The sequence below is a fragment of the Anolis carolinensis genome, chromosome 1 (assembly GCF_035594765.1).
Source record: "Anolis carolinensis isolate JA03-04 chromosome 1, rAnoCar3.1.pri, whole genome shotgun sequence".
Lineage (NCBI taxonomy): Eukaryota > Metazoa > Chordata > Lepidosauria > Squamata > Dactyloidae > Anolis > Anolis carolinensis.
The window spans coordinates 204352561-204374298 of NC_085841.1; the positions used below are offsets into that span (position 1 = coordinate 204352561).

At 39.9% G+C, this 21738-nt stretch overlaps 1 protein-coding gene across 1 annotated transcript in view; it reads right to left on the reverse strand.

Annotated features, from left to right (window-relative positions):
* The window catches only part of dnah7 (dynein axonemal heavy chain 7), a gene marked incomplete in the record, with an annotated part of 224097 nt that overhangs the window by 162519 nt on the left and 39840 nt on the right, over positions 1-21738 (reverse strand). The window contains 6 exon segments of the mRNA XM_062964053.1: positions 4681-4879; positions 6824-7017; positions 16749-16935; positions 17541-18226; positions 20282-20428; positions 20880-21104. Of these exon segments, the coding sequence (XP_062820123.1) occupies positions 4681-4879; positions 6824-7017; positions 16749-16935; positions 17541-18226; positions 20282-20428; positions 20880-21104 (1638 nt within the window).

Here is a 21738-nt window from a genome sequence, read left to right on the forward strand (position 1 = left end):
CTCAGCAACTACAACTCGCAAATGACAAAATCCCAACCCCACCAGTATTCGAATTTGGGTGTATCGGGTGTTTGTGCCAAATTTGGTCCAATGAATGAAAATACATCCTACATATCAGATATTTACATGACGATTCCTAACAGTAGCAAAATTACAGTTATGAAGTAGTGACAAAAATAATTTTATGGTAGGGGACACCATAACACGAGGAACTGTATAAAGAGGTTGCGGCATTAGGAAGGTTAAGGTCCACTGGTCTAGATAAAAACAAGACCAGTATGTGATCCAGATAGAACAGGATTATGAGACATAACATTTCTTCCTGCCCATTTCCAATACTATGCAATGGAATTTGGCTCCTAGGAACTAAGTTCAGACTCTTTGTTAGATCACCAATCTTTTGTAGTGGTTCAGGTGATGGGAGAGACACAACCCTTTGCCATGCTAATGAAATATTATGGGACACAAGTGAAACCACATACAGTAGAGTCTCACTTATGCAAGCTAAACGGGCCGGCAGAAGCTTGAATAAGCAAATATGTTGGATAATAAGGAGGGATTAAGGAAAAGCCTATTAAACATCAAATTAGGTTATGATTTTACAAATTAAGCACCAAAACATCATGTTTTACAACAAATTTGACAGAAAAAGCAGTTCAATATGCAGTCTGGAACTCTCTCCCCCAGACTGTGGTGGAGGCTCCTTCTTTGGAAGCTTTTAAGCAGAGGCTGGATGGCCATCTGTCGGGGGTGCTTTGAATGCGATTTCCTGCTTCTTAGCGGGGGGTTGGACTAGATGGCCCAGGAGGTCTCTTCCAACTCTACTATTCTATGATTCTATGATTCTATGATTCTATGATTCTAATGTTATGTTGTAATGACTGTATTTACGAATTTAGCACCAAAATATCACGATATATTGAAAACACTGACTACAAAAATGGCTTGGATAATCCAGAAACTTGGATAAGTGAGTCTTGGATAAGTGAGACTCTACTGTACTAGATTACAACAGGGGTGCTTTGATTGTACTTTTCCTGCATGGCAGGTGGTTGGACTAGATGGCCTATGTGATCTCTTCCAACTCTATGATTCTATAAAGATAAGTATTTGCCTTCAAGTGCCAATCAAATTATATTCTTGTTTCAGGATCCCTTGGAAGTAAAGTCAGGAGTTAATTTTGGGAGGGAAAAAACACAAGAAGATCCTCTCAGGCTTGTTTAGCCATGTGCTGTGCCAACTACGCACTTGCTTTTGAATAAAATTAAGATTATGATTGGTGCTATGCATTTAATATAGTACAAAGTTTAAACACAGATACACTTCACATACAGTGAGGTCTGAAGTGTATGACTTCCCTGCTATTCAGGAGCACCAAAGACAATTTATGTGATTCAGCCTTCCTTGTATTGCAGCAAGCGTGTATTATACATTATGTTTTAGCTTGGTGAGAGGACTCGCACACTCTGCCGCAACAGCAAGATTTTCAGCTCCGAATCCGATCCGTGTCCTTTCAAGTTCCATGCTTGGCAGCACTAGTTGCATGCCAATTGCGAGCACCTAAATTTAAGAAGAATTAGCTCCCTTGACTTTGAAAAGAACAAATCAACTTCCATCTGAGGATGATTGAAGCATTGTCTGTAAGCCTGGTCTAGCCTTGATCGACATAAAAAGATTAAAACCACATGTTTAAAGATTAGCCTATTCAATGAAGCTTTTCAATCTAAGCGTCAGGAGACAAAGCCAAGAATGCACTGTATGGCAGTTACAAAAAGAAAGGAATGGAAAAGAAAAGATAAGAAAAAATGGGGTTGTCTAATTGGTAAAACGGATCAATATAGTTAATGGAGCAAATTTACATCAAAAACATATTCAAAAATAAAACCACCAATTTAGCATTTCTATCAGACTGTATTCACAGAAGAACAAACTACCAGCAGACCCCACAAAAATGACTTTTCTTTTTGCAGCCCTAGTATAATTTTCTCAGGGCTTAAAATTGTGTTTATTGTTAATTCATAGGAAATTTGACTACAATACAGAGCCAGCATGCTAAAGTAGTTTGAAAAATGGACTATGACTCTGGAAACCAGGATTCCAATCCCCAGTTGGTTATGGAAATACACTGGGGGTTTTTTTTATTGTGTCAGAAGCGACTAGAGAACATACTGCAAGTTGCTTCTGGTGTGAGAGATTTGGCCATCTACAGAGATGTTACCATCCTGCAGGGATGCTTCTCTCATGTCCCTGAAAGCTAGAACTGACAGGTGGGAGCTCACTCCATTTTGTGGAATTGAACCAGCAACCTTCAAGTCAACAGTTCAGCCAGCACAAGGGTTTAAACCACTGTATGACCTTTGGCAAATCACATTGTCCCAGCCTCCGAGAAAAGGAAAGATAAATTCCCCTCTGAACAAACCCTGCCAAGAAAATCCCATGATAGTTTCACCTTAGGGTTATCCTAAGTCAAAAATGACCAACTGCCTCATCACACTAGAACATGAATTGACTTTAAATCTGGTTTCTGCCTCCTTCAGAATTCTGGGATTTGTAGTTTGCTGAGGCCCAGGACCTATCTGGCTGAGCTGTTTAAAGCCCCTTTCCTAAAGTGGATTTAAAGTGGAGCTAAGCTCTAGTGTGATGAGGTCTTTAAAGTCACATAACAACTTTGGCTACAATGTGAACAACACTTAAAACAAATTAAGAGGTAATGAAATGGAAGGCTGGGGGATGAATTTCAAAGTAGTTGGAAATCAAGTTAATACAGAGATACAAAAAAAAAAGTAAATGTGACCCAAGGGCTCAAAAATTGGAAATGGTTAGAAATGTTGACTATTTAGGCAATCCATTTTAAGTTTTGCTGTTCAAAGATCTGTTTTCCAAAACAGCTATGATTTGCAGAGCATTCAATATGTCCAAAGGCCCACTCATGTCTACCACAGAAACACATTAACCTTTAAAAAATAATCACCCTTCAAGATTAATTACATTTCTTGCACAATACATTATTCAAACACCTCAAATTCAATAGTGGGAATATATTTAATAGTGTTGATCAGATGCTACTACTATTATTTTGATAGCTGAAAATAATATGCAAAAATAACCCAACATTTTCAGACTAGCCTTTAGTTCAATTATGTGTCCCTTAGAAAACATGTACAGTAGAGTCTCACTTATTCAACACTCGCTTATCCAATGTTCTGGATTATCCAACGCATTTTTGTAGTCAATGTTTTCAATACATCATGATATTTTGGTGCTACATTCGTAAATACAGTAATTACTACATAGTATTACTGTGTATTGAACTACTTTTTCTGTCAAATTTGTTGTATAACATGATGTTTTGGTGCTTAATTTGTAAAATCATAACCTAATTTGATGTTTAATAGGCTTTTCCTTAATCTCTCCTTATTATCCAACATATTCGCTTATCAAACGTTCTGACAGCCCGTTTACGTTGGATAAGCGAGACTCTACTGTAGTTCCAATGGTCATTTTTATCTTTAGGCAAAACAATTTTGTTCAAAACATGACAAATGTGGGTGTGTCGGCAGGACTGCAACAACAGCACATAGAGATGTGAAATTAAAAGAATTATGTCCTTTTTATCTCTGCTAGCCTCTTGATTGTAAAAAAATACCCTTTACGAAAGCTGTCACTTGTTCTAGGTGGGGAGCTCCCATTGGCAGCACTAAAAATATAGAGGAGTTGTTATGGCTTTCTTCCTGTGTGTCCCAGCTCTGTTTCTAAACAGAGAGTCTCTACAATTGTAGAAATTTATCTTCCCCAGGCTAATAACAAAGTGTATATGAAAAAGGGGGCCAGGCCAGCACAGGTTAGTAAGTAGGGCTAGCACAGCGTATTAAATTGCCTGAGACCAGAAGGTTGGCAGTTCAAGCCCAGGTCGGGGTGAGCACCCGCCATCAGCCCAGCTTCTGCTCACCTAGCAGTTTGAAAACAACAATGTAAGTAGATAAATAGGCACTGCTTTGGCGGGGAAGTAAAAGACGCCCTGAAAAACATTCCAGCAAAAAATCCGACCAAGAAAGGAGTTCATGGACAACAAACTCCTTGGCATGGAAAATGAAACAGCAGCACCTCCCCATGGCCAAGTTGAGCACAGCCAGATGCCGGAGATGAAAAGAGGGAAATTGTGCCTCTGTTTATGTACTGTCTGTCTCTGTCAACTGTACAACGGCACTTAATGTTTACCATATATGTACCTGTAATCAGCTCTGAGTCCCCTCAGGGAGATAGAGTGGAATATAAATAAAGTATATTATTATTATTATTATTATTATTATTATTATTATTATTATTATTGACACAAAGACATAGTATGACACAGCAAACGAGATCTATATGCTGGATTTCGTATCACAAAATCACAAGTCAAACACTTTCCAAGTGCTTAGGACTGAGTGATTTATTATTATTATTATTATTATTATTATTATTATTATTATTAGTGTTTAGGACTGTGTGATGATGATGATGATGATGATGATGATGATGATGATGATGATGATGATGATGATTAGGTATCCAAATTAACACTGTGTCTAAGTTGATGAGAATAGCAAACTTCTCTGAGATTTTGGTTTTGTTTTTAGAAATAGTGACTCTGTTTGCTTTTCTATCAAAACAAACTCAAGTCAAGTGTGGTTTATTTACCTTGTGGATGGAATTCACCATTGCTGATTCCAGTTCAACTAACCATTTTTCCACTTGACCTCTAGCTTTAGATGTTGATATTGTGTTTATGAGTTCTACCACTTCTCCTTCACTGCTTTTCATGTGGGTGATATCTAAGACTTCAGTAAACTCGACACTTGCAATGCCTTCAAAACACTTCTTCAAGTGAGGCTTTACCCTGGAGAAATAAAAGAGGGGATTAAGAGATACAAACATTGCATTGCAGAACAAGTGACGACTCCTTCAGAGACGAAGTTATTTGCACATTGTACAGTTAGATTAATGACCTCATACTATCTCAAGGAGTCAGAACAGTAACTTCTACCCACAGAAGTTTTTCTTTCCTATATCACATTTGCAAAAACTCCATACATTAAAGACCGCATATATATACATTGCAGTAAATAATTTCCAAAGCACATTAGGCACAGACATGGCAACTATAGGAACGGTCCTACTGAATTTCCAGCAAAACAGTGGAACATACCAGGATTGATCTGCAGGCCTGCATGATGATGACCAATTCTTATATAATATTTTGATGCTTCTTATTGTTATTGTTTCCAGTTATTCAGGAGCCACACTCAGAAAAATGCTATCAGAATAATAACTTATCCCAAAAACATATTCTTGTGATAAAGAATCATTGTCCTGTCTCCTTTGTTTGTTACTATGAGCCTTCACGTTGACTTATAAAAATGAGTATCATTGGGCATTTTTGTTTGTTTGTTTGATTTTTGCAAGACAGATTCAGAAGAGATTTGCCATTGCTTTCCTCTGAGGTTCAGAGAGTGTGACTTGTTCAGGGTCACCCAGTGGGTTGAAACACTGCTCTCTTAGACCCCATCTACACCACCACACAATGCAGTTTCATAATGCAGTTTAACTGCATTGAACTGCATTATATGGCAATGTTGACTGATATAATGCAGTTCAGTGCAATTAAACTGCATTTTTTTTCTTTTTTTTTCATGTCAGGAGCAACCAGAGTTGCTTCTGGAGTGAGAGAATTGGCCGTCTGCAAGGACGTTGCTCAGGGGACGCCCGGATGTTTTGATGTTTTACCATCCTTGTGGGAGGCTTCTCTCATGTCCCCACATGGAGCTGGAGCTGGAGCTGAAAGAGGGAGCTCATCCATGCTCTCCTTGGGTGGGATTCGAACCTGGCAGCTTTCAGGTCAGCAACCCAACCTTCAAGTCACAAGGCTTTTATCCCCTAGGCCACCGGAGACTCCTAACTGCATTCTGAAACTCCATTATATGGTAGTGTAGGAGGGACTTCACAGCCCAGGTCCAACATTCAAATCACTATCACATCTGTTCTCTTGTCTCATTTGCTATGCTGCAATTCGGCTATCATACTGAAATCCCAACTCATATAGGCCTCTGTTTGCACAGAACTCAACAAATGAAGAGAGGATTGTGTTTGCTCAGTCCACTCCCTACGACTGACCTAGCCCTCCCCAATATTTGTATACCCAACTTCCCAAGGGCAGCATATAGGGCAAAGCGGGAGAAAGGGTGGAATTTTTTTAGAGAACAGGACAGCTATATATGGTGCTGAAAAGGCAAAGACTTCAGACAGAAATAAATATTAGGCCACAGAAAGCTCAAAAAATTATGGCTGTGGTGTTCCTGGCCCCTTCTACACTGCCATATAAAATCCAGATTGTCTGCTTTGAACTGGATTATATAGCAGTGTAGACTCAGATAATCCAGTTTAAAGCAGATAATGTGGATTATCTGACTTGATAATCTGCATTATATGGCAGTATAGACTCAGATAATCCAGTTTAAAGCAGATAATGTGGATTATCTGACTTGATAATCTGCATTATATGGCAGTGTAGAGGCCCCAGAAGAGAAATGATTTAAGGATGAAACTGAGCTTTAATAAAGGGACAGACATAAAAAAACAGTCATTTCCAAAAAGAGAAGCAATGCAATTCATCTAAATATAGACTAAATATGGAATAGAGGTGTTGAATGTGAAGTCATGGCTTCAGTTGGGTAGATGGTCAATGGACAAGGAAAGCAGGCGCGCTTAACATCTGAAGAGAACAAGCTGTTTACCCACTCTAATGTGTAGTTCTTAATGAAAAACATTTTGACTCTCACTATACCTTGTAGGATCTTTGGTCTCTGAGAGAATCTCAAGCAACTCATCATTGGATAAGAAGAAGAATCTGGGGAAGAACAGTCGCTTCTTCTCTAAATATTCATTCAGTCCCTTAAGAATTAATTCCAGGAACTCATTGGACTTCTTCAGCCTCTCTAACATCTTTTCTATCATCACTACTGTAAGAACATGTTTGTCCTGAGGGGGAGGAAATGAAAGGAATAATTAGGCCAATTTAAAAGCTGGATGTTAAATACTTCATTCTAAACTTAGGCTCCAGAGCCCAAACAAATGTGATTCATTCTTTTGAAACTCTTCTCTGCACATTTTTAATAATTACACTTTTTTAAAAAAAAGTATGTCCCCTCTTTTCTGATAGCATTTCTGATAGCACTGCCATATAATCCAAACTATCAAAGCAGATAATCTACATTATCTGCTTTGAACTGGATTACACGAGTCTACACTGCCATATAATCCAGTTCAAAGCAGATAATCTAGATTTTATATGGCAGTGTAGATGAGACCTTGGAGACGGAAGGAGCAACAAGGGCCACCCAGTCCGAACTCCGAACTCCGACTCACGGCTTTGAACTGCCAACCCTCCGGTCAGCAGATCTCCTGCAGCTAGCTAGGAGCCCCCGGTGGCACAGTGGTGCTGGCAGGACTGATGACTTGAAGGCTGGGTTGCTGACCTGAAGGTTGCCTGTTCGAATCCAACCAGAGGAGAGCTTCCTCTATCAGCTCCAGCTCCATGAGAGAAGCCTCCCACAAGGATGGTAAAAACATTTTAAAAACATTGGGGCATCCCCTGGGCAACGTCCTTGCAGACAGCCAATTCTCTCACAGCAGAAGTGACTTACAGTTTCTCAAGTTGCTCCTTACACGGGAAAAAAAAAAAACCACCGCTGTGCTACTGCAGCCCCTTAAGTAGTAGCGTTTCCTATCTGGTTACCTATTCTGGGATACAGTTCCTTTATCTTCTCAGATTGTTTTCACCAGTTAGACCAGGGGTCCCCAAACTAAGGCCCGGGGGCCTGATGCGGCCCATCGAAGCTATTTATCCGGCCTCCACGGCACAAGGGCAAAGGGGGTTGGGCTAAATGACCCAAAGGGTCTCTTCTCTTACAATTATTATTATTATTATTATTATTATTATTATTATTATTATTATTATTATTATTACATTGAGGCTGGGTGGCCGTCTGTCAGGGGTGCTTTGCTTGTGCTTTTGGTGCACAAAGGCAAAAGGGGATTGGGCTAAATGGCCCAAGGGGTCTCTTCCAACTCTCTTTATTATTATTATTATTATTATTATTATTATTATTATTATTATTATTGTTAATAATAATAATAATAATAATAATAATAATAATAATAATAACATTGAGTCTGGATGGCCATCTGTCAGGGATGCTTTGGTTGTGCTTTTGGTGCACAAAGGCAGAAGGGGATTGGACTCAATGGCCCAAAGGGTCTCTTCCAACTCTCTTTATTATTGTTGTTGTTGTTATTAATTATTATTGCTCGGTGGCCAACTATAGTCCAGCCCTCCAACGGTCCAAAGGATTGTGAACTGGCCCCGTTTTAAAAGTTTGGGGACCCCTGAGTTAGACCCTTGTTTCCCTTCCAGGAGAAAACAGAGCCAAAGAAGGTACTGGACACTTTAGGCATCTTCTTTGTCCTGTTGGCATTTCACCATCTCCTGTATGCAGTGGGCTTTACCATTTCCTTATTTCTCCTCTTTCTTTGAACATAACTCAAACCTCATTTTTTATTATTTGAAACTCTCTAGAGAGCCTGAGGTCATTCTGAGCTTTAGCTTTCCTGACTCCCCCGCCCTCCTTTCCTATTCTTTTGTATTTCATTCCTTCTTCCTTCTTTTTCTTTTACGTCTCGGCTCATCTGAAAGTTCTTTGTACATCTTTCCCTGGATTTGGGAGGGAAGAGTGATTGTTTGTTTAAGCAAGCTTTCACAGCGTGTGTTAGTTTTGACATTTACTCTTCAGTTTCTGGCATTTTGTTGATATTTTTACATGCCAGTGTTCTGTTAGCTGTTTCCTTTGCATTTGGGAAAATGCACATCTTCAAATTTGTCAGCCACTTTGACCGCTTCCTTCATGAACAGAGCCCACACAACTATTTTTAAAGTGGGGAGGGACCAAACTTTGGCAGGAAGGCTGCTATTAATTTCACCTACAGTAGAGTCTCACTTATCCAACACCCACTTATCCAACGTTCTGGATTATCCAATGCATTTTTGTAGTCAATGTTTTCAATACATCGTGATATTTTGGTGCTAAATTCGTAAATATAATAATTACTACATAGCATTACTGCGTATTGAACTACCTTTTCTGTCAAATTTGTTGTCTAACATGATGTTTTGGTGCTTAATTTGTAAAATCATACCTTAATTTGATGTTTAATAGGCTTTTCCTTAATCCCTCCTTATTATCCAACATATTCGCTTATCCAACATTCTGCCGGCCCATTTATGTTGGATAAGTGAGACTCTACTGTACTTACAAATATGAACAGGGGGGAGACAAACTACTTCACCCATCCATTACCCTATTTTTGTTCCTGGGTTATAAAAGTCATTTCCTAATCGGTTCTATCATAAAAACATGGAAGAAGTTGATTAAATTGTGAAAGGTTTGTTTCTGTGGGACATCCTTCAGCACATTTTGCTCTAGTTTTCCCATGAATATCTGCTTGAATCTCAACCAATTCAACCTAGTTTGTGGCACTCACAAAAACAAAATTTCTGGAGTAAAACAACTACTTTCAAAGTACGTACTGCACAATTAAACAGGAAATAACACTTTCAAACCAGAAACAGACTTTTTTTCAAATTTTGTTACATAGAATGCTGGAAGGGGCTCACCAACCCATAGCTATTTGTAGTCCAATTCTTTTAGATGATTTCAAGTAGATCTCACCCCCACTCAGATTGAGTTCCTGCACCCACTCCCCTCATTCTGGGTCTATGAGGTAGAATATAAATGTGCTCAATAAACAAACAATGAACAAAGGGCTTTGTAAGACTTGACAAAGCATTCTTTTAATATTATGTGTTTGGTGTCATTTGACTCCCAGCAATCAAAAGTCCAAAAGTGGCAGGTTAAAACCCAAAACCTCAATCCATAGCTGATACCAGATGAAAAGCTCCCTCCTGGGCACACAGAGGACTGGGCAACTTGCATGGTGCTGAACAGACTGTGCTCCGGCACCACAAGATGAATAGCCAGTCTTAGGAAATGGGGCTACAAAGTGGAGTTCATGACATGCGAGTGTGGAGAAGAGCAAACCACAGACCACCTACTACAATGCAGTCTGATCCCTGCCACAATACACAATGGAGGACCTTCTTACAGTGAATCCAGAGGCACTTGGTGGCCAGCTTCTGGTAAAAGGAAATTTAGTATAATGCCAAGTTTTTGACTTTGTGTTTTTAAATACATTATAACTGTATCCTCAATTCACTTCTCACACGATAAATGAATATTTGACACTCCAATATTTTTACAATAAAAGTTCAAAATTTTGGAAAATCTGACAGCTTGCCATGAGGGCCAGTTGAAATACCAAGTGTGTAGATAACTCACTATCCCACATAACAGAAGCCAAGTTGTTGGATTTTATTCCAAGACTGCCCTTGAGACAGCAGACTAGTTAAGGGACCACATGGCAAGCTTTATGGTACACACTGTCCTAATTTTTAAGATTGGGGAATGGTTGGGGACTTGGGAGGAACAGCTGGGGAACATACATTTTGCGGCACCCCAGCATCTGCCAATGAGGCAGCTTTCACATTCTGCCTCATGGCAGATCCAGCCTTGACTGATGAATATGCAGTCCATGTTTGAGAGCATTTTAGGTGATTTCTGAGCTGAGGCAATAAAGGTAGTCATCCAACTTGGGCCCTGGAGTTTTTCTTGTGGTCTCTCCTGCATGCTTTGCCTTATGTTGTATTTGTGACTCTGCACAAAACGTGCCTCCTCCCCTCCTAAATAATTTGGAACTTAGAAGCTAAATAAGAAAAAATTTATTATATTTTTGAAAGACAGATACAAAACATCATCAAAACAAATGGAAGGGTAACACACGCTCAAGGAGGCTGAAGCGTGATCAAAGGTTTGATTTACACTGCCCTATATCCCAGGATCTGATCCCAGATTATCTGCTTTGAACTCAATTATATGAGTCTCCACTGCCATATGGGTTGGGAACCCAAAGGGTGCTCTCCAATAGTTCCACTTCATCCTGGAAAGAGGTGATTAGTTGAGCGCTCCAGGTTTCAGTCCTGGGATCAGGACTGTTCAATGACTTAGATGAAGGTTTAGAGGGGGGTGCTTGTCAAATTTGCAGATGACACCAAATTGGGAGGAATAACCAATACTCCAGAGGGTAGGATCAGAATTCAGAATGATTTTAACAGATTAGAAAACTGAACCAAAACTAACAAAATGAATCTCAAGGACAAATGTAAGACAGAAGAAATAAAATGCAAAGATACAGAATGGGTGACGCCTGGTTCAACAACAGTACGTGTGAAAAAGATCTAGGAGTCTTAGAATCATAGAATCATGAGTCTAATAGTAGAGTTGGAAGAGACCTCATGGGCCATCCAGTCCAACCCCCTGCCAAGAAGCAGGAAATCGCATTCAAAGCACCCCCGACAGATGGCCATCCAGCCTCTGCTTAAAAAGCCTCCAAAGAAGGAGCCTCCACCACACTCCGGGGGAGAGAGTTCCACTGCCGAACAGCCCTCACAGTGAGGAAGTTCTTCCTGATGTTCAGGTGGAATCTCCTTTCCTGTAGTTTGAAGCCATTGTTCCACGTCCTAGTCTGCAGGGCAGCAGAAAACAAGCTTGCTCCCTCCTCCCTATGGCTTCCCCTCACATATTTGTACATGGCTATCATGTCTCCTCTCAGCCTTCTCTTCTGCAGGCTAAACATGCCCAGTTCTTTAAGCCGCTCCTCATAGGGCTTGTTCTCCGGACCTTTGATCATTTTAGTTGCCCTCTTCTGGACGCATTCCAGTTTGTCAATATCTCCCTTCAACTGCTCTTTGTGGGCAACAAGTTGAACATGAGCCAACAGTATGATGCAGCAGCTTAAAAAGCCAATGGGATTTTGGTCTGCATCAAAAGGAAAATAGTGTCTAGATCGAGGGAAGTCATGGTGCCTCTCTATTTGGCTTTGGTTAGACCTCACCTGGAATACTGTGCCCAATTCTGGGCACCACAGTTTAAAAGAAATATTGACAAGCTGGAAGGTGTCCAGAGGAGGGCAACTAAAACAATGAAAGGTCTGGAGACCATGCCCTGTGAGGAGCGTCTTAAGGAACTGGGTATGTTTAGCCTGCTGAAGAGAAGGTTGAGAGGAGACATGATGGCCTTGTATAAATATGTGAAAGAGTGTCATAAGGAAGAGGGACCAGGCTTTTTTTCCGCTGCCCTGGAAACTAGGACAATGAGCAATGGGTTCAAATGACAGGAAAGGAGATTCCACCTGAACGTTAGGAAGAACTTCCTGACTGTAAGAGCTGTTTAGCAGTGGAACTCTGTCTTGGAGTGTGGTGGAAGCTCCTTCCTTGGGAGCTTTCAAACAGAGACTGGATAGCCATCTGTTGGGGGTACTTTTTGCTTTTTCTGCATGGCAGGGGGTTGGACTAAATAGCCCACGTGATCTCTTCCAACTCTATTATTCTATGATTCTATTATTCTATGATAAATTCACAGGAATTGTCAGGAAATGCTCTCAGTTTCAATATCCCTCATTCCAAATGTTCTGTTGTCAAGGAGGTCACATGTTATATTTTGCATTTCCAGTGCCACATTCCAAGTGCTGAAGATTTTCTTCCACTGCCTGCAAGGATCATGGTATATGATATACAGAAATAAAGCATGTGCACCACAAGATAAATGCACAGCTGTAATGATGCAACTATATGTGCAAATTATACTATGTAACAAAATTTGTAAACATTTCTGTTCCTGGTTTCCTGTTTAATTGTGAGGTACTTACTTTGAAAGTAGTTGTTATATTCCAGAAACTTTGTTTTTGTGCCTGCCACAAACTATGTTGAACTGATTAGTTATTCATTGAAAAACTATAGCAAAATGTGCTGTAGGATGTCCCACAAAAACAAACCATTTGCATTTTAATAAAATTTCACCATGCTTTTATGATAGAACCAATTAGGAAATGACATTTATAACCCAGGAACAAAAGTCGTGTTGCACAGTGTTATAATCCCTTATGAGGGTATGGTCTCTGCCCATGTTAGCTACTTTCCTTTGGTATCTTGAACTATATGCAATTTTCTGTCTCTCTCATCCACACCTCTTTGCTTTCCTCCACCCTTCTATCTCTACTCAAAGGAAAAATAGATTTTCTGATTAATGACACAAGAGCACCATCAGGTGGCAACTACACGAAATTCCATTGGCACATTTAGCACAGACCGCAATTTGAAGAGACATAAAGAAACCCATACAATTATTTTCATAATTTCCCCAGGAAAGAGGGGATTTGGAGATGAGCCTTTTAGCTGCTGAACCTACACTGATATGCAAGAGCTACGACTGAAATGAAGCTTGGAGAATAAATAAGACCACCACAACATTTTTGAAGCACTAATGTGACTTACTAGTGATCTGCAGACAAATAAGCTACATCAACATAAAGCTGAATTGTGACTAAATATTTATTTTATTTATTTACTTCATTTATATCCTGCTCTTCTCACCCCGGAGGGGACTCAGAGCAGCTTACAAATCAAATGTACATACAATATATTATTAGCATAGCACAATATAAGCATTAAATTACTATATTATTAGTAATATTACATTTAATATATAATATACTAGCTGTGCCTGGCCACGCGTTGCTGTGGCGAAGTCTGGTGGTATGGGAAATAAAGTATTGAGGTATTGGTGGTAGTTAAGGTAAAGGGTAAAGGTTTTCCCCTGACGGAGCTTAGCCTTCTAACTGGCAGCAATTGGATAAAAACAATTATTCCTCTCCCTCTAATTAGGACTTTATTTTTCTTTTCTTTTTGTTGTATGAACATAGAGGCATGGATGAGAGGTTGTGCTGCCAAGTTTAGTGTTTCTGGGATGTGTAGTTTTGCTGTTTTGTCCTAGGCCGAAATTTCATTACCCTTTTATATATATAGATAATTAATATTATATTATATTATTATTAGTATAATATTGTATTACATTATAATATTATTATCAATATTATAAGTATATATAATGTATTACAATAAATATGTGTTATGCCTGGAAACAAATGCAGCTCCTCTATAGAACTAACCTCTTCTTAAGATGATTTAAACAACTTCTTTCATATAGAGAAGCACTGCTGTTTTACATCAAATTGGGGGATAATTTCTGTTTATCAAAAAGAGCAGTGAAATGAAAGAGCAATTTCATCTACATTGATCTGGGCAACATGGAAAATTATTCCGAGTTGTGGTAAAACATAGGGCAATCAAAAATGCATTTGAGATTTCTTATAATCCTGGTGAAACACAACAGTACATCAAAAAAATCAAGACACAGACTCAGATTTAGTTCATGCTGCGAGGGGATACTTATTTCCACTACAAAATCTGCTCACTGTTTCTAGATATACACTGCCACCTTCTGGAAAAAGAATCTCAACTGTTTATTCACATGCAAAATAAAAAATGTGTTAGTTATGACACACTGGAAAATGCATAGAAATTCAACTTTATCCTGTGCATAGGACTGCGACTTGATTATTCAGGAGTACAACTGAATGAACAATAGTTTCCAAGCTGGTATTCTAGGGATGAAAAATTAAGTCATTTTAAAGTGTGTGTAGGGCAGCTGTGAATCACATTCAATATTGCCATTTTGCTAAGGAAAGGATCGGCAACCCACAGTCCCATAAGAACCACCTCCAGGCTTGCAAACCAGCTGCTGCTCCAAGCAAAGGCTGTGACAGAAGCAAAACTAACCTTTTGCCCCCTTTTATGTCATTCCTGTTTTAATCCACAGTGTGTCGAGTTCAAATAATTTCTTTCCAGTCTAATAGCACTGCTGAAAGTGCTATTAAAAGCAAAGTGCATTGGGATGACATAGATTGTTATATAAGGTTTACATTGCATATGTGAAGTTTCTGGGAGTGCTAGTACATAGGAAAAGAAGGCTTGAAGGCAGAATCTACTTTGCCTTGAAGGAAAAATAAAGGCAGGCCTGATTTGTTCTTGCTATTGCCATGGTGGCAAATTCAGTCAAATGTGAGGTGAGAGGTTTCTTTGGAGGGACATGAGGCTGCCAAAATGAATTGATTGAGACTATGGGCCCCTCCAGACAGGCCCTATATGCCGAGATCTGATACCAGGATTTCTGTTTAGAGCAGATAATCTGGCAGTGTGGACTCATATAATCCAGTTTGAAGGAGAAAACCTAGGATGAGATCCTGGGATATAGGGCCTGTCTGGAAGGACCACAAACCCTATGTTGCTCATTCTCATGCTATGACGGCCCTTCTAGAGCTTTCATCCTTGCACAATTGCCAATCCAGGACTTGGTTTTTCATAGGCAAAGTGTTTCATTGGCGTTACTGTCATCATGACTAAATGTTAATGTCAGAATTAGAGTTGCTGGGATACCCATCCAATGTGTGCCACTGTACTATTATCCTGCTCCTGACATCTGGTTGGTTACTGTGATGGACTTTTGGTTCAATCCAGGAGGACTCTTCCGATTGTTTACAAAAAGAGAACAAAAACGTGTTTATGGGACCAGGCATTTGAGCATGAGTAGCAGCAAAAATGAGATATGAATATATGACCTACTAACAGACCCCACCTGGACATAGAAAGCGCCTTAAATGTATATTTAAATGTATAATTATGTATATTTTAATGTATATTCTTAATTTTATTGTAATTTTTAGTCTTGATGGATTATATATATATATATATATATATATATATATATATATATATATATATATGTTTATATTGTAAGCCACCCTGAGTCCCCTGATGGGTGAGAAGGGCGGGGTAGAAGTGATGTAATAAATAATAATAATAAATCCAGATATTAAGTATATTCACCCAACAAATACATATTACGTCCCTACAGTTATTTCCATTCTATTCATACCTTCATACTAATTCATCTAATTCCACCAAATGAATACCCATAGCTGCCAGTCAACATAAACCATGTAGAACAGGCATTGGCAAAGTAAGGCCTGGGAGCCGGATGCGGCCCGCTGGGTGCCTACCTCAGGTCCACCTCATTTTCCCTGTCTTCTTGGTGGCCTACCATATCCTTATGCAGAAAGGATGGGGAAGGAAGGCACGCAGCAACTGAGCCCTCTGGAGCACTCTCAGCCACCTCATGTCTCTCCCTCTTCCTGGAATAAGGACGGTGCGAGCTGCCTTGCACTTATGCCAGGAGGACGACTCGCGGTAGCCACACAGCGGGTTGAGACCTCTCTGGAGTGCTCTTGGATGTTGCCTGTCTCACCCTCCTCCCAGCATAATGATGAGAGGACAGTCCGAAGATCAAGGGAGGCGTATTGGGGAGGAGGATTGGGGCAATCGCCACATGTCTCGTTTTCCTCCCGGCATAAGGATGGGGTGAGCATCCCTGTCCTTATGCCAGGAGGGCAACCTGAGGATGACCCGGGACCTGTCCCACCCCTTCCTGGCCTCGCCTTCTCCCTCCTGGGCTCATCCCACCCAGCGGGTGCCTGGCTGCCCTCCCTCCCAGCCTGGCCTGGCTGCCCTCCCTCCCAGCCTGGCCTGGCCCTCCTGGACAAGCCCACAATGTGGTCCCAAGGCAAAAAAGTTTGCCCATGCCTGATGTAGAATTGGAAGAGTGCCCAAGAGTCACCAAGTCCAATCCAAAGAGAAGAATTATTACCTGAATGGCACATTTCATGATATCCTTCCATGTTTTGTCCACAGTGGTGAATCGCCTTCCTTCCTCAGGCATCTGAGCCATAATGTCAGGAGAACTGAAAATTGGCTCCAAATACAACCATGTAGCCTGAACTTTGAGCCATTCATCCAAGATCTCTTGTACCAGCAAAAGCTTTGATTCCCACTCCCTATAAAACATAAGATAGTGAGCTTCATGATCAAACTTGAAGCAACAACACTTTGAGGAGGGCCAATAACTCTAGAATCTTCCTATCTCTGTGACAAGAGAGCTGAGATTGAGGAAAAATATCTGAGATGGTGTCTTATTTCCCATTAACTAGGGAAAGCAATTCCATAAAATGTGATTATTGAACAACATAATGGTTTGTAGTCTATTGGCTACTCAACCCTCCAAAAAAAGTCCAAATTATGCAATAATTTCCCAATTCTGTATCAGGAAATTTCAAATTCTGCCCTCTAAATTACATTGGAGGGGGATAAATAAAGGTTATAACCCATCTGAAATAAATGAGTTCAATTTGTATGCTGTATTTTGAATTCAGTACTCTCCATTTCCCCATAAAGACTGTACTCAGGCATTAAGCAATGAAAGGAGTGCATAGAGAGAAGTAGGAAGTACACCTTTGACCATAAGTAAAACCCTTTAATGAAGCTTTTTACCACCATCATGTCTAGTCTTTCCTCCAACTAACTGTAAATTATCATTGTCTCAAATTACAGTAGATCACTTGGAAGCCATGTTGTTGAAATCTCCCCTCTGGAAACATCTTACCTCATCTTTTTTTCATACGGTTTGATAAAAGGAGATCCTCTCATTGTCTGAGTTTTGACGATGTGGTCATCCAGCAACATCTGAATGTCATCCACAGCTGATAAAATATAAGTCCCTGTTTCTCTATAAGAAAGAAGAACAAACTCCATGGCGTCCCATTCTGAAATCATTTTCACCATAGCCTTCTCAAGCGAATGCTCCTTGCTGGCTGTTTCACTGATGCTTTCAAATTTTTCCAAGTACGGTTCAAGGTGCATATCAATATATGAAGAAACAGTTGAATCTTCAGAGGGATTCAATGAATATCCAACTATTTCTGACATTGCTTGCCAATGCCGGTCTTGTAAACCAGGGTTGCAGATCACTTGGATCAAAGGAATGTGTTCCTTAAATTCCTCCACTTTGGCCTTGATTCTCGTTGTTATAAATAAGGCATTTGGTGAATCATGAAAGGTTCTCTCTAACTTATACAGTGCACGCCAGTAGTTCCCTGTATCCATCTCAACTTGATCTGGATTCACCTTGGTGAATATTCCATCCATCCAGTTTCTGTATTTGTTGTTAAATTCTACTGTCATGTCATAAAGTCGAAGATATGGATTCAACGTGTCTTGAATTTTTTTACGTTGGGGATACTGAGAGGGTATCCACCCATAAGCTTCTTCTTCTGCATTAATCTGATCAATCTAGAGATGCCACGGATAATTTTGAAAGCATTAACACAGGTCCCACATTAAATTATAACATGAAAAAATCTTTCCACAAATACAAGACACCCATGTGGATTATTCGATGACTGTCACCATAGTCAGCGCAGAACAATATCAATTTCTAAAATACATACAAACACAACAGAAACCAGTATTACAAAAAAAAAAAAAAAAACACCCATTCACTCACTGGGATAGGTATTGGCTTCCAGGTGAGTATATTTTCGTCAGCTACATGCATATAGTTCAGTAGTTAATACTTTTGTGATTTAGGCTGAGTAAGTTTACAGCAGTGGTTCCCAATCTGCAGTCCACGGACCACAAGTGGTCCACAATAACTAAAATATGGTCCACAGCCTCACTGTTAGTAACCACTGCAATGCCCCACAGACTATGCCCTCTTCCTCGTGGCCATGTGCCCGTGGCAAGGAATTTCGCACTCCACTTTTTGTAAAAAAAAATTTCAATCTCAACCAGCTCCCTTCTTTTTTTTTTACATGAGCGTTAACAAAATCCAAGGATAATAACACAGCTGAACCAAAAAAAAATGTCTTGATGTCTTCGTTTTTAGGCCTGTTCCTGGGATTACTTGGGGTGCTGATTCAGAAAATTGCATTGGATAGACCACATCAGCTCTAGATTATTAAATATGGTTTTATGTGGGTGAGCAGATAGTGACTACTGGATGGCATATGTTCTATATCAGAAACTAGAGCTGACGTGGTATGTCCAATGCAATATTCTGAATGAGCACCCCAAATAACCAAACCGAATCTAAAGTTGACCAAAAACTGATTCGTAACTTTTTTGGTACTAATGTTGGAGGGGTGGTCTCCGGTCTAAGTGGTCCCTTGTCAAAAAAAGGTTGGGAACCACTGGTTTATGGGAAGAAACCAAGACTATAGTGGATTTTTTTTTCGTGTAAGGAGCAACTTGAGAAACTGCAAGTCGCTTCTGGTGGGAGAGAACTGGCCATCTGCAAGGATGTTGCCCAGGGGACGCCCGGATATTTTTGATGTTTTTACCATCCTTGTGGGAGGCTTCTCTCATGTCCCTGCATGGAGCTGAAGCTGATAGAGGGAGCTCATCTGTGCTGTCCCTAGGTTGGATTCGAACCGGCAACTCTCAGGTCAGCAACCTGACCTTTAAGTTATCAGTCCTGCCAGCACAAGGGTTTAATCCACTGTGCCACCAGGGGCTCCATAGTGTATTATGATATATCATGATTCAGAAGCTATCCATGGTACTGAATGTATATTGTGGGGCAGATAATCACTCTGGATATAGCTCTTTTATCATGTAAATTAAACCTGGAGTAAAGTCATTGTCTACTGACATGTCAACCACTACTAATAAGAAGGATGGTGAAGATCTCATCATCTACAACAAAGAGTTTTAAGGACAGACCATTTTCTCTTCAGGCAGGCAGAAAAATAAAGACTTGATCTGCACTATGGCTCTTGGATTGCTCAGTCAAAGAGCACAGGGTTAGAGTCTTATTTACATGAATTACTGGCCCCATTTTTTGCCAACCACTAATTAAGAGAGTGACAAAAATATAGTATACCCTCCATAAACACGAGACATATGTTGCTGACCTTACTGTGGAAACAGAAAACTGTGGATAATAGCACACCATATTGAAATGAATTACTTCTGCCAGAAGTTGTCACAGAGTCACCCTGGAAAACCTAGAAAATCCCTAGAGATGTATCCTTGTTAGGAATTTGCTAGATGTTACAATGTGACTCTATAGAAACTTCTGGGGAAGCATACTATAGAATTACCTGGAGAACCCAGAAAATGCCGAGACCCTTGAGAATGGCACATTTTGTTGGAAGCAGTAGGTGAAACTGTGGGCACTGGTCTCATGGGTACAGGGATTCTCTCTGGGATATTTCTCACCATCTGGCAGCTCAGATCTTTCAACTGAGAGATGCTAGGAACTAGAGATGTTAAGTCTGTATTCTGTCATCAAGCTAAGGCACTTCTGACAGTCTGCTCTAAAGGAAAATAAGCAACTGTCCTTACCTTATCAGCAGCTGCATCTAGCTTTGCATTCAGTGCCTGTGCTTTTTTCAGATACCTATTGACTTCCTGAATGTCTCCATAAGAATAAAATTCTTCCACTTGCTTAGCATAACTTTCCAGTTCCTCCACAAATCTTTCGCAGCGCATCTAACATGACATTATGGATAAATAAATAGAAAGAGAGACGAATCAACAGAGATCTAGACACACCCTGAGGTACTGCAATACAATTGTACAAGTTTACAAAAATTAAATAGCATTTTGAGTACTATGCCTACAAGGACCATATTGGTTTAGCAGTAGTCGTTTTGCATTTTACCACTGATATTGTAGGGCAAAGATGTGGAAAGTGTGTTCCCTCCATGTTGTGTTGCAACTCCCGGCATTCCTCACTAATAGCCATACTGGTTAGGGTGACCGGGATTTAATGACAGACCCCAATTCTGGAAACACATTTTGCTTCAGTGATGACATCAGAAGTATATTTATTATGTGGTAAAAAATCACTGTTCAATCTGGAGGGCAACTCGATTCCCACTCCTGCTTTAAGCGCTACCCCAACAAACCAAGTACCATTTGGAAGAAGAAGAAAACTAACTTTAAGTCCTTCTTGAAACTGTTCTGTTTTCTCTTTAATGATCTTTCTGTGCTCCTCAAATATATCCCCCATTCGTCCATACCACTGGAATACATTATTGTTTAGTCGAATATCTACTGGTGAGAAGTTTGTACACTCTATCAGGTAGGCAAGGTAATTTTTGGCTTCAATCAATTTCTGCTCCATCTCAAGCATGTCAACTTCTTCCACTTTTTCTATGTAGGCCTAATTGGGAGGAAACATTAAACAACAAGCGTTACTTGCACAAATACATTTCTGTGATCTTTGAACTGCAAAAATCAGTTAGTAGCCTCTTAAATAGCAGGACTACCTGCAGAAAGAAAGAAAAATTAACTACATTCACCAACACTCCAGGACAGTTAGGTTAAACTCAATGAAATATACATTGCATATTCATTATCCCATGCTATCTTTGTTTCAGTAGTATAATTTTAGTGGTATGAATGTGTTGGTTTGTGGCTGATATTTTTCTACATTTGGATTTTAGCAATCCTTCTGGTTTTACCATATGTCTTTATGGAGACAAAGCCCCATTTAATATCTTAATCTATTAGTGTATGGAACCAATGAGTTTGCTAGAGAGAAAGGTGCTGTGATAGTTTTTCCAACCTTCAAAGCTACTCCCAAATCCCACAAATACAGTGAACATGATATTTAAAGGTTACACAGAATCAAAATAGCCTCATATTCAATGGAATATTTTTCTTCTAAGGTGACTTCTAAGGGATCACAGGCAAGCATGGTTTGGGACAACCAAATGAAGCAGGACGTAGGCTGATAGAGTTTTGCCAGGAAAACTCACTATGCATAACAAACACTCTCTTCCAACAACCTAAAA